We start from the raw sequence: 12,996 nt of genomic DNA on the forward strand, positions 1-12,996 counted from the left end.
ATACTGTGTAGGTTCCATGGATGGTGAAATACTACTGTAGGAGGGTGGGAAGGATAGTGAGCAGGACATTCATCATTTCAGGGCATGATGAGAGATAATCAAAATCCTGGCAAAGAATGTATTCAGTAGCTCCAGTTTTGAGTGGTACTAAGTTACAAGGTGCATGTTCCTCTGTAGCTGGGCAGTGGGACTTTGAAAGGTGGTGGGAGACTGAAAAGATAAGGCATGGGAGATTTGTTTTTGTACAAGGTTGTTCAGTGAGACCCTCGGTATATTTCGGGAGGGACTGCTCATTACTGCAGATGTGACGATTATGGGTGGCTATGCTGTATGGAAGACACTTCTCAGTATGGAATGGGTGGCAGATGTCGAAGTGGAGGTATTGCTGGTGGTCAGTTGGTTTGATATGAATGGATGTACTGATGTTTCCATATTTGAGGTGGAGGTCAACATCTAGAAAGGTGGCTTGTTGGGTTGAGTAGGACCAGGTGAAGCAAATGGGGGAGAAGTTGTTGAGGTTCTGGAGGAATGTGGATACAGTGTTCTCACCTTTGATCCAGATAGCAAAGATGTCATCAATGAATCTGAACCAGCTGCGCGGTTTAGGATTCTGGGTTTTTAGGTGGATTCCTCTAGATGACCCATGAATATGTTGGCATAGGATGGTGCCATGTGGATGCCCATGGCTGTAACCTGGATTTGTTTGTAGGTAATGCCTTCAAAGGAGAAGTAATTGTGGGTGAGGATATAGTTGATCACGGCAACTAGGAAGGGGGTTGTTGGTTTGGAATTCAAAGGGCATTGGGAAAGGTAAGGCCATGGGCATTAGGAAAGTTAATGTACAGGGAAGTGGCATCAATAGTGACGAGTACGAACCCTGTGGTAAAGGGACAGAAACTGTGGACAGCTCGTGGAGGAAATGGTTGGTATCTTTTATACATGAGGGTAGGTTCTGGATAATAGGTTGAAGGTGTTGGTCTATGAGAGCAGAGATTCTCTCAGTGGGGATACAGTAACCAACCACAATGGGGCATCCTGGATGGTTAGTTTTATAGACTTTAGTAAGCATCTAGACGGTGACTGGAGAGCCTGCTGGATTGCTGGAATGGGGTCACTATGGCAAGGTTTGTAGGTGGGAAGTACGTGACAGCTGGTGGAGTCCTTCTGCCAGGTAATCCTTGTGGTTCACAACAACGGTGGAGAAGTCTTTTTTCCACAGGTAGGATCACAAGGTCAGGACCAGTTTTTAGATGGTGGACTGTGGTTCTTTCTGTGGATGTAAGGTTAGTTTGCATGTTGAGGGATTTGGGGAATGATGGTGAGGTGAGGTTCAAGGTTAAGAAATTCTGGAAAGTTAACAGAGGGTAGTTTGGGGGCAGTGGCAGAGTTACGGTTGGATGAAGGAGTGAACCGAGTTTGGCAAGGTTCAGTCTGGTCTTTGGTTGAGTCTGATTGGTGGAGTTGGTGGTGAAAAAGAGTCTCCACCATAGGGACAGGGAGAAGAAGAGAAGGTCTTTACCAAATCCTGCATGATTGAATTTGAGAGTGGGGCAAAAGGTGAGGCCTTTGGAAAGGACTGATATTTCTGTGGGGCTAAGGTTTCTGGTGAAAGACTCATGACTGTGTTTCAGTTCTGGATTCTGTGTGTGGTGGTGGTGGTGGGAGGGAGTTTATGTGGGTGAAGTAGGTATAGAAGGTCTGCGAGACAGGGTTTGTCAGCTGTGAGGGGACGTGGGGGAGGTTTGGACGTTATTGTAGAGGTGGTGGACAATGGTACTCCAAGGCACGAGTGGGAAGTGAGCAGGATGGAGAGCTTTTTGAAGTGGTGTTGTGAACATTGCTCAAGTTCCTGCAGTGCACGAGTTTCAATGTGTTTTATGAGTTCCAGGAATTTGTGATTGCATAGCAGAAGAATTCTGCAGATGGAGAGAAGGTATTGCTAGGAGGTTTGGGCTTGGTTTATATGGTTTTGCAGGACTATGTCAGTGAGGGCTTTGGCAGAATAGGTATAAGTATATGTATAGGTATATACTCGCTCTCCCTGTGTCATTTCTCGTACTTTTGTGTGTTAACTCCCGCGAGTATATACCTATCCTTTTTTCCCCCCTAAGGTAAGTCTTTCCGCTCCCGGGATTTGAATGACTCCTTACCCTCTCCCTTAAAAGCCACATCCTTTCATCTTTCCTTTTCCTTCCCTCTTTCCTGACGAAGCAGCCGCCGGTTGCGAAAGCTCAAAATTCTGTGTGTGTGTTTGTGTGTTTTATTCATTGTGCCTATCTACCGGCACTTTCCCGCTTGGTAAGTCTTGGAATCTTTGTTTTTAATATATTACACCTGTTCATTTGTCACAGTGAATCTCATGTATTTTAATTTTCTTAATGATGTTTCTGAATTTTATTCTGTCGTTTATTGTGTCTGCTGTTATGTTGAGTTGGTTCAGGTCCTTTTTTTATCTCTGCTACCCATTGTTGTTTCTAGTGGTTACCCAGTCAAAGATCTGTTTGGTCAGTCTGTGTGATGGCATTCTGTATAGGTGCCCATAGAATTGTAGTCTGTGTTTTCTAATCTTTTCTGTGATTGTCTCCGTATGTTTGTATAGTTCCTCTGTAGGTTTCTTGATCCATATTCCATTGTTGTTAGTTGCGCCAAATATTTTCCTAAGTATTATCTGTTCTATTCTTTCTACTTGTCTGATACGTGTATGCCCTAGTATTAGTGTGAATGCGAACTGGGATAGAATGAAGAAAGTGTGGGGGGTGGGGATGAGTTCGTAGGTTGAGTTTCAAGAACGTGTGGTACCAGAAAGGTGCGGGAGTTAACACACAAAAGTACGAGAAATGACACAGGGAGAGAGACCAGTTTGAAAGTGTAGGATTAATTATATCGGCAGGAGTAATGTGGAGCACAAGTTGCTGCACCAACAATCAGTGTGGTCTTGTAGCCATCTGTTGTGCACAGCCGAGACAGTTGATACAGTGTGGCTCATAAGTAGAGCATGCAGTGCAGTTGTAAGGCAACAAGAGAAACACAGGAAAGATGAGAAAGAAGGAGGGACATTGAATATAGTGATGCAAAAGAAAATAGTAACACCTTTCCTCAACGTTACACACACACACACACACACACACACACACACACACACACACACACACACACACACACATGATGGGAGTGGTGACTGGGTGTGGGCAAGCAGGAGCCTGGGGCAGGGAGGAGGAGGGATAGTACGGGGGGCGGGGGTAGCGTACAGTGAAGTGCTGCAGTTTAGATGGGGGAGGGGGGCAGGGAATAGGTGGGGAGGGGGGAGGAGTAGCGGAAAATGAAAGAAATAAAAAGACTGGGTGTGGTGGTGGAATGGACAGCTGTGTAGTCCTGAAATGGGAACAGGGAGGGGGCTGGATGGGTGAGGACAGTGAGTAACAAAGGATGAGGCCAGGAGGGTTACGGAAACATAGGATGTAATGCGGGGAAAGTTCCCACCTGCGCAATTCAGAAAAGCTGGTGTTGGACGGAAGGATCCTTATGGCACAGCCTGTGAAGCAGTCACTGAAATGAAGGATATCATGGTGGGCAGCGTGTTCAGCAACAGAGTGGTCCATTTGTTTCTTGGCCACAGTTTGTCGGTGGCCATTTGTGCTGATGGACAGCTTGCTGGTTGTCATGCCTACATAGAATGCAACTCAGTGGTTGCAGTTTACTTTGTGAATCACATGACTTGTTTCACAGATAGTCCTGCCTTTCTTGGGATAGGTGATAGTGAACGGACTGGAGTAGGTGGTGGTAGGACGACGTATGGATCAAGTCTTGCATCTAGGTCTATTACGGGGTATGAGACATGAGCTAAAGGACTGGAAGCAGGGGTTGTGTAAGGATGGACAAATATATTGTGTAGGTTCGATGGGCGGTGGAATTCTACTGTAGGAGGTGTGGTAAGGATAGGGGGCAGAACATTTCTCATTTCAGGGCACAATGAGAGATAATCGAAACCCTGGCGGAGAATGTAATTCAGTTGCTCCAGTCCTGAGTGCTACTGAGTTATGACGGGAATGCTCCTCTGTGGCCGGACAGTGGGACTTTGGAAGATGGTGGGAAACTGGAAAGATAAGGCACAAGAGATTTGTTTTCGTACAAGGTTAGGAAGATAGTTATGGTAAAAAATGCGGCATTTCACTATCTGCCACCCACACCATACTATCCTTCCTCCTTTTTGCCCCAACCCCCTCCATACCACCACTCAGTCACCACTCCCATCATGCACTGGTGCTGCTGCTCGCAGTGTGGTTTCACTTGTCTGAGACTGCAGTCATCTGTGCGAATTGCATTTGTGCACGCGCGCTAATAAGTCACCCTTGACACCTGGTTGTGGGTGACTTTCCTGAACTATACCCCTTTCCCTACAACTCTTCAGTCCTTTTCCTTCACCTCCTCTTCCTTCCCCTTCAACTCTTCTGCCAGAAGGAGAAGCCATTGGCTCCAAAAGCTTATGAAAGTTAAATCCTATTTTGTGTGTGTGTGTGTGTGTGTGTGTGTGTGTGTGTGTGTGTGTGTGTGTGTGTGTGTGTGTGTGTGTGCGCGTGCTCCTCTGCCACCGCTTCATGAGTATATTTCCTATCTATACATTTACATTATATTATCAATAATTGTAAAATAAGCCAGATACATAGGTAATATTGTGTAACCATGTAGGTCAGGCTGTAAAGTAAGAGATGTAATGACACATCACGAAGAGAATGCTACAGACAGCAACATATACTCGAAGCTGTGTAATTAAATAAGCAAACATTGTAACAATATGAACTGACTGAATTAATGAAGTTGATGCACCTGGAACATAGTACCGATGAATCATGGTAAAATTATTATGAAATATAGTTTCTATCTGAAAATATACACAACACATCTATTTACAAAATTCGTACAGAGTAACCCGATTGAAATTGTTATTCAGCTACGCGTAAAGATCTAGGATTTATGTTAGTATCAAAAACTGAACCCTGTATTTAAAAAGTTATGAACATTTTTCTAAATCAAACATGATTGTGGAGAAATATTTTATATATTATCACAATGTTAACTATACTGTTTCAGCATGTTTATTATTCTGGTAAGACTAACAAATTGTAAATCCAAATTTTGTAACTTGTTTTGTACAACCAATTAACTTTCACTGTAAACTCCAAAATCACTATTTTAAACACTGAACATATTTATATTTCAATTATTGTAAACTATATAAGGGCCAGAGGCAGTGGCCCTGGAATGGTTAGTACTGCCTCAGATTTTGTAGGGTCACTGTTATTTTACCATTGCGGTGCATGTAAACAAGTTAATAAGTGGATTTTCATTTTGGCCATAATGTTACAAACTTGTTACACAATGGCTTGATTAAATAATTAAATATGGCTGTGTGTCGTGTGTATGTGGATGGGGATAGGTGGCAGGGGTTTGAAAGTTCACTTTCTCTGTATTCAAGCAAGTTACTACCAATCATAGCAACAAACATTCACTACTGTTGTCATTAATGTTTTGAAGTAAATAACTACTACTACTACTACTACTACTACTTCTAAATACAATTGTTCTAAAATAGCTATAGGAAATTTATAATCTAAAAGGTATATGTACAAATCAAACAGTTCAAAACTGAGTATCTGATCAACTTACCTGCTTAGGCACCACAGAGCAAATCCAAGACCACAGTAAGGATCAAGGCACAACGCAATATGACGAGAAGGATAGAGTTCACAGGCTAGCTTCATTGATCTACAAAGTGATGTCACTGCAGCATGAGACATCTTAATGCCAGCTAGCATGCCCGTTGTTGAAACACTAAATACAGAAATGTGGAATAGGTCCTATTTTAGTTACAAATAAAACCTTGCATTTATAATTCTAAATACAAATTTAATAAAGAATTAAGAACACAAAGCACATTCAAGGTGGAATGGCCAGTTAAAAAATGTGAGTTATCAATATACAGGGAGGGCCAATTCATGGTTTTCAAACACAGTAATACAGCAATGCTTTGCAGGGAAAGACGAATTAAACTTTGCAAATATATCTACAATACAATCTAAACTAGGAAGTTAAATAGTAAACATAACAGATGGTGAAATGGGCAGTAGTTCATTCACAAAAATTAAACGAAAATAAGAAAAAAGAAACAGAAAATAAATTCAGATAGAAACTATGGACTCAGATGAAAGTAGGTTTATAACAGCAATTTTTGAAAGACTAGTTTCAATATGATAGTCCCCAGTAGACAGAAAACATCAGTGTATGAGTGTATGCCTGTAACAAAACATCAAAACAACAGAGACCAACTAGCATAATCATTAGGTATCAATGATTACGGAGCTGAAAGCCCAGAAACAATGCTCTAGAATAAAATGTACAGAATGTGTGCTTTAATAAAACTACTTTTCATAAAACTGTGTTACGTAGACTCCAACACAGACCTTTCCCAAAGAAAGGCAAATGATGTGTGTTCTGGTCTCAGTCGATCACACAGTCATAATCTCTCAGGAAAGTTTTACACAATACATATTTGTTGCTGTGTGAATTCTACCTACAAGGACTAATATCCACTCACAATAAATGCTCTCAAACAAAACACACTCTTCACTAACATGAAATACTCAGTTTCTCTGAACAACCCTATCTTATTCTTTTACTTTCCCTATACAGTACTCATTCTCTTCTACTTAAGCTTATTTACTTGTTCATGTGCTTTCTAACTTCTTAATAACAACGATTCATACTTTAATAACTAAGATATGTTAAAGTACAATGTTCTGAATTTAGTAACTTTCTTTTGATAGTTCCTCATGATTTAATACTTGTTTTTAAAACACAAATTAATAAAAATGTCTATAGCTGATGTTAAGGAAGTATTTACTTGAATGAGTTTGCAACAACACACATGAAAAATTTTGAACGTTGTTCAACAAGATAAAGTGCAACAAAGATAAAATGCTTTGAGGTATTGTTTAACCATATTAACAAAGCTAACATTTGGTTTAACATATTGTCGTCACCACCACCACGATCACCAACAACAGTACACCCATTTATGGCTACTAAAATTATTGTAGCATAAAATTTTACTGTATTCATTATGAAATATTTAGCATATGTTGTTCATACAGAATTTGTTAAGAAAAATCTATATCCAAAAGTAAAGAAAGCAAGAACTTCTCTGTTAAATGAGCACACAGCCAGCCATCAATAATAAACAATGAAGAATGCAGAAATGAAAACAATGAACAACCAAGAGAGATTCAAAAACAGTGCCACCTACTGTTAACTTTTATGAAGGTGAAGAAACGATTTTCGTCAAATTTTAACATGCGTTGCACCTAAAGGTATCCTGTCACTGTACAAGAAAGCATTCAGAGGTGAGTAGCTGCTGGAGTTTCACGACATCACAGTGTGGAATTTCACATCCCAATACAATGCAAAGTCTGACTGGAGGAATCTGCCAAGTCATACGTTTGCTTTGTGGAGAGGAATGCGGCTAATGAGATGCAACATTGGTTTCATGACATGAACAGATCTTTGAAGATACCATATTGGATTAAGTTATATGGAATTGAACCCCATACCTGGTAGTTTTCAGGACTCCGTAGCTCAGTCAGTAACAAAGGACCCTTATAGGATCACTTGATTGTCCATCTGTCTGTACGACTGTTAAGAACCCTTTTTCTCAGGAATGGATGGAGATATGAAGTTGAAATTTATGTCAAATACTGAAGTCTACTGTCACTCGGTGGTGTAAAAAAATTTAAGCTTCTAAGTCAATGCAATTAAAAGGTACAGCCATTCATGGCACATATTTTGATACTTGCAAACTCACTCACTAAAACCATAGATAAACAATTATCTGTCATTAATTTTGTACAGAATCCTTTGAGAATGAGCCCTACTCACACTTGTCTGGTTTTTTATATTATAGTATAATAACAGTAGTTGAAGGCTACTCATATCTGATGCTTTCTGTATTATAACTTGTGTGCTGTGAATGATAATGGTGCACTGATGATTTAACATGAGTGGAACTTTTTCATAATACTGTTATAGTTAAATATCAAATAATTACAACTGTGGTTATAGCCTTTAGCAATCTGTGTACATTGTACACTTTAAGTTACACACTGCTGACATGCTGGAATTGTAGCATAATTGATAGTCATGAACCACAAAGGTAAAGTACGGGTCTGGCTACCTGTGCACTCTTTTTTTATGTTTTTAAGAGATTCTGAGAGTTTATTACTAATTTATACAAATATGAACTGAAATACTTGGTGTTATTTATATTACAATACAAAGCTAAGTTGTCATTTAATGTTGTTCCCAAAAATTTCAAAACGTTCTTGAATGATTTATTTCAAATTTGTATATGTTACTCTAATAAAAATTCAGATGGACATGGTCTTTACATGTTTTTTATACAGCAATGTGCAGGTTTCCTGTTAATCTGATTGCAAGAAATAAAATGCTGTGCTCTGTTGTACTATACTGTGAAAATGTGTGGTTTCATTAACTTTCTCACAGTCAGTTTTAACTGCTATAGTGAAGCATATAAAGCATTAGACAAATGGTTTCTCCCAAATATATTCTTCCTCTTTAAACATAATTTTAACCAAAATTTTATGCACAACCATCTTCTATTTTGTTTTCTTCCTCTCAGTCGGTTTTAACAGAAAATAGGAAAGCTGTACTTATGACTTTTTTTGTGTAGGTTTAGAAAACTACTACAAAATCTGAAATGTCAAAAATGCTGTAATCCTACCTGTCGGCAGATTAAAATTATGTGAAATACTGACATTGAAGCTACAATCTTAACAGATCCAGGAACTGGAGAGACCTCTCTCTATCAAATAAATGATACCAACTGATGTATGCATTCATTTCAAGTGTCTTCAACTCAATGTTTCATTTGCAGTAACAATAAACAAGGCTCAAGGTCAGAGGGAGGGTGTAAGAGGAGATGGACAGAGGGGTAGGAAGGAAATGAACGAAGGAGGGATGCTGAAAAATGAGACTTGACATCAAGGGGAAAAAAATTTTCCCGAATCTAAGCCGCACCTAAAATTTGAGACTCGAAATTAAAGGGGAGAGAAAAGTTTTAGGCCGCACTTCCAAATCGAAACACAGTTGGGCCATTGTAATATGAGACACAACTTAGGTCAAATGAATGACGATACAGCTACAGTAGTTTGGTTCAAGTTGTAATCTTTGCAGTTAAGCTTTACCAGGTAGCCATTGCTATGCGTCAGGCACTCCAACTGTGTTTATATGGGAACCCTTTTCACGTGCTTCATCTGGTTTGAATTGATTGCTAATTTTTCTCTGATCTGATAAGTGCCGTTCTCTTTGTTATAGGTGTTTATGTCACTCTAAGCTGAAAATGCATTATTGTACTGTGTCATGCATGGTTTGTCGCATTCTGATGAGTGTTTACGGCCTGTCACTGCTCGCGGCATGGCTTGCTTTTGTACGCGCTACCGCCGCTTACAATTTAAAAAAAAAAAGAAAAAAAGAAAAAAAAGAAAAAGAGGAGTCGTCTCATTAGTGAAATAATGGCAAGAGACTGCTATTTGTTGTTACTTACAGAGCTGCTTTCCTTGATAATGACCAGCAAGAACCAAATAATTGGCTGCATATGATAGAAGATGTTCTGAACGAGAGTTTAGTAAAAATTTTTCTCCGTTTGAAAATCTTTGCAGACGCCTCTTTAGTACATTACATTCAGCACAGAAATTAGAGTCATCTTAGATTTAAAAATCTAGTCAATTGCCTTCATTTCTGACTGTATCACTATTAGGCACAAGAATAATACTAATATAAACATGACATGATATGTATATTCTTCCGTGTTTGCTGTTGTCTGAATCTAGTTTCATAGTTTATTAGGCAGACAGGATTTAAATGAGATAGCAGCAAACATGAAACAGTTCATGGCAAAATGTTTATACTTGCATTATTCTTATGGTGAAGAGAATACTGCATGTGATTCACAATTCATAAAAGTTCCTATTAGCAACTATCTCTTCTCACAGGTAGGAAACAATTCAGAACGAAGAGTTGGCCATATAGACAAACATCCCAAACAGTCTTGCCAGTCAGGTTTCTGTAGTACATTGGAATGCTGCTACATTCAAAGATGAACAATACGGAATTTGTATTTACTTCGTTGGATAATGTATGAAAATGCAGTGGTCAAAACTCAGGGTGGAGAAAAAAGCTCGTCTTCTACTTTTTTTTTTTTTTTTTTTACTGAAGCAGAGGTTTTGGCACCAGTATTTGTCTTTGTGACTGCAAAGCATGTCTGTGTAGCACTACATATATTCAATGGCAGAAGTTAGTTATGGTGGCACCTACCAACATTTTTCAGAACTTCCGCTTACTTTGCACTCGATTCTAAGCCACAGGCAGTTTTTTGGATTACAAAAACTGGAAAAATGTGTGGCTTAGATTCGAGTAAATATGGTATACAACTTCCCATACATATTTGGCAATAGTAAAGCATTGCCAGGTTCGCTAGTTTATTATAATTAAGAGCACTCACTGTTCGAGACAGAGTTTGTTTTGATTTTCCGAATGTTCCAGGGTACATGAACCAATGAACAGCTAGTTTATCAACTACATCACTGGTCGATTCCATTGCTGTTCAGTGCAGTTTATACTACAGAGAGAACAACACTGATAGAATGTGGTCACAGGAATAAAAGTGTGTCTTATTAGACTTATTCGAGGAGGAGAAGGAGGAGGAGGAGGAGGAGAGCTTGTATAATGTTTAAAAGTACGAATTATCACAACAAGCACTGTTAAGCCAAAGCTACCCTCCATTTTTGATGAAGTGAAATGCATCAGGCCAAAGCTACTGACAGCAAAGGAACACCAAACAAACTTTTTAAATAAGCGGAACTTTCACAATGTGGAAATTAGGCAAATAAGAGTGAGCTGAAGTTGGTCTTGAGTAGATGATTTGGGTATTTTTCTGTTAATAATGTATTTTATTATACATTATTAACAGAAAAATACCCAAATCATCTACTCAAGACCAACTATTTGTATTTTATACCCCCCATGAACCATGGACCTTGCCGTTGGTGGGGAGGCTTGCGTGCCTCAGCGATACAGATGGCCGTACCGTAGGTGCAACCACAACGGAGGGGTATCTGTTGAGAGGCCAGACAAACGTGTGGTTCCTGAAGAGGGGCAGCAGCCTTTTCAGTAGTTGCAGGGGCAACAGTCTGGATGATTGACTGATCTGGCCTTGCAACATTAACCAAAACGGCCTTGCTGTGCTGGTACTGCGAACAGCTGAAAGCAAGGGGAAACTACAGCCGTAATTTTTCCCGAGGACATGCAGCTTTACTGTATGATTAAATGATGATGGCATCCTTGGGTAAAATATTCCGGAGGTAAAATAGTCCCCCATTCGGATCTCCGGGCGGGGACTACTCAGGAGGATGTCGTTATCAGGAGAAAGAAAACAGGCGTTCTACGGATCGGAGCGTGGAATGTCAGATCCCTTAATCGGGCAGGTAGGTTAGAAAATTTAAAAAGGCAAATGGATAGGTTAAAGTTAGGTATAGTGGGAATTAGTGAAGTTCGGTGGCAGGAGGTACAAGACTTCTGGTCAGGTGACTACAGGGTTATAAACACAAAATCAAATAGGGGTAATGCAGGAGTAGGTTTAATAATGAATAGGAAAATAGGAATGCGGGTAAGCTACTACAAACAGCATAGTGAACGCATTATTGTGGCCAAGATAGATACGAAGCCCACACCTACTACAGTAGTACAAGTTTATATGCTAACTAGCTCTGCAGATGATGAAGAAATTGAAGAAATGTACTATGAAATAAAAGAAATTATTCAGATAGTGAAGGGAGACGAAAATTTAATAGTAATGGGTGACTGGAATTCGAGTGTAGGAAAAGGGAGAGAAGGAAACATAGTAGGTGAATATGGATTGGGGCTAAGAAATGAAAGAGGAAGCCGCCTAGTAGAATTTTGCACAGAGCACAACTTAATCATAGCTAACACTTGGTTTAAGAATCATGAAAGAAGGTTGTATACGTGGAAGAACCCTGGAGATACTAAAAGGTATCAGATAGATTATATAATGGTAAGACAGAGATTTAGGAACCAGGTTTTAAGTTGTAAGACATTTCCAGGGGCAGATGTGGACTCTGACCACAATCTATAAGTTATGACCTGTAGATTAAAACTGAAGAAACTGCAAAAATGTGGGAAATTAAGGAGATGGGACCTGGATAAACTGAAAGAACCAGAGGTTGTACAGAGTTTCAGAGAGAGCATAAGGGAACAATTGACAGGAATAGGGGAAAGAAATACAGTAGAAGAAGAATGGGTAGCTCTGAGGGATGTAGTAGTGAAGGCAGCACAGGATAAAGTAGGTACAAAGACAAGGGCTGCTAGAAATCCTTGGGTAACAGAAGAAATATTGAATTTAATTGATGAAAGGAGAAAATATAAAAATGCAGTAAATGAAGCAGGCAAAAAGGAATACAAACGTCTCAAAAATGACAGGAAGTGCAAAATGGCTAAACAGGGATGGCTAGAGGACAAATGTAAGGATGTAGAAGCTTATCTCACTAGGGGTAAGATAGATACTGCCTACAGAAAAATTAAAGAGACCTTTGGAGAGAAGAGAACCACGTGTATGAATATCAAGAGCTCAGATGGCAGCCCAGTTCTAAGCAAAGAAGGGAAGGCAGAAAGGTGGAAGGAGTATATAGAAGGTTTATACAAGGGCGATGTACTTGAGGACAATATTATGGAAATAGAAGAGGATGTAGATGAAGACGAAATGGGAGATACGATACTGCGTGAAGAGTTTGACAGAGCACTGAAAGACCTGAGTCGAAACAAGGCCACCGGAGTAGACAACATTCCATTAGAACTACTGACGGCCTTGGGAGAGCCAGTCATGACAAAACTCTACCAGCTGGTGAGCAAGAT

At 39.7% G+C, this 12,996-nt stretch overlaps 1 protein-coding gene across 17 annotated transcripts in view; it reads right to left on the reverse strand.

Moving 5' to 3' along the window:
* Positions 1–12,996, reverse strand: part of LOC126340904 (disco-interacting protein 2) — a 1,418,593-nt gene that overhangs the window by 41,119 nt on the left and 1,364,478 nt on the right. For all 17 annotated transcript variants that reach the window (XM_050001746.1, XM_050001738.1, XM_050001743.1 and 14 more), the window contains one exon: positions 5,665–5,829. In XM_050001746.1, coding sequence (XP_049857703.1) covers positions 5,665–5,829 — 165 coding nt within the window. The remainder of the gene's footprint in view (positions 1–5,664; positions 5,830–12,996) is intronic.

Source organism: Schistocerca gregaria, chromosome 1 (assembly GCF_023897955.1).
Source record: "Schistocerca gregaria isolate iqSchGreg1 chromosome 1, iqSchGreg1.2, whole genome shotgun sequence".
NCBI classification, from domain to species: domain Eukaryota; kingdom Metazoa; phylum Arthropoda; class Insecta; order Orthoptera; family Acrididae; genus Schistocerca; species Schistocerca gregaria.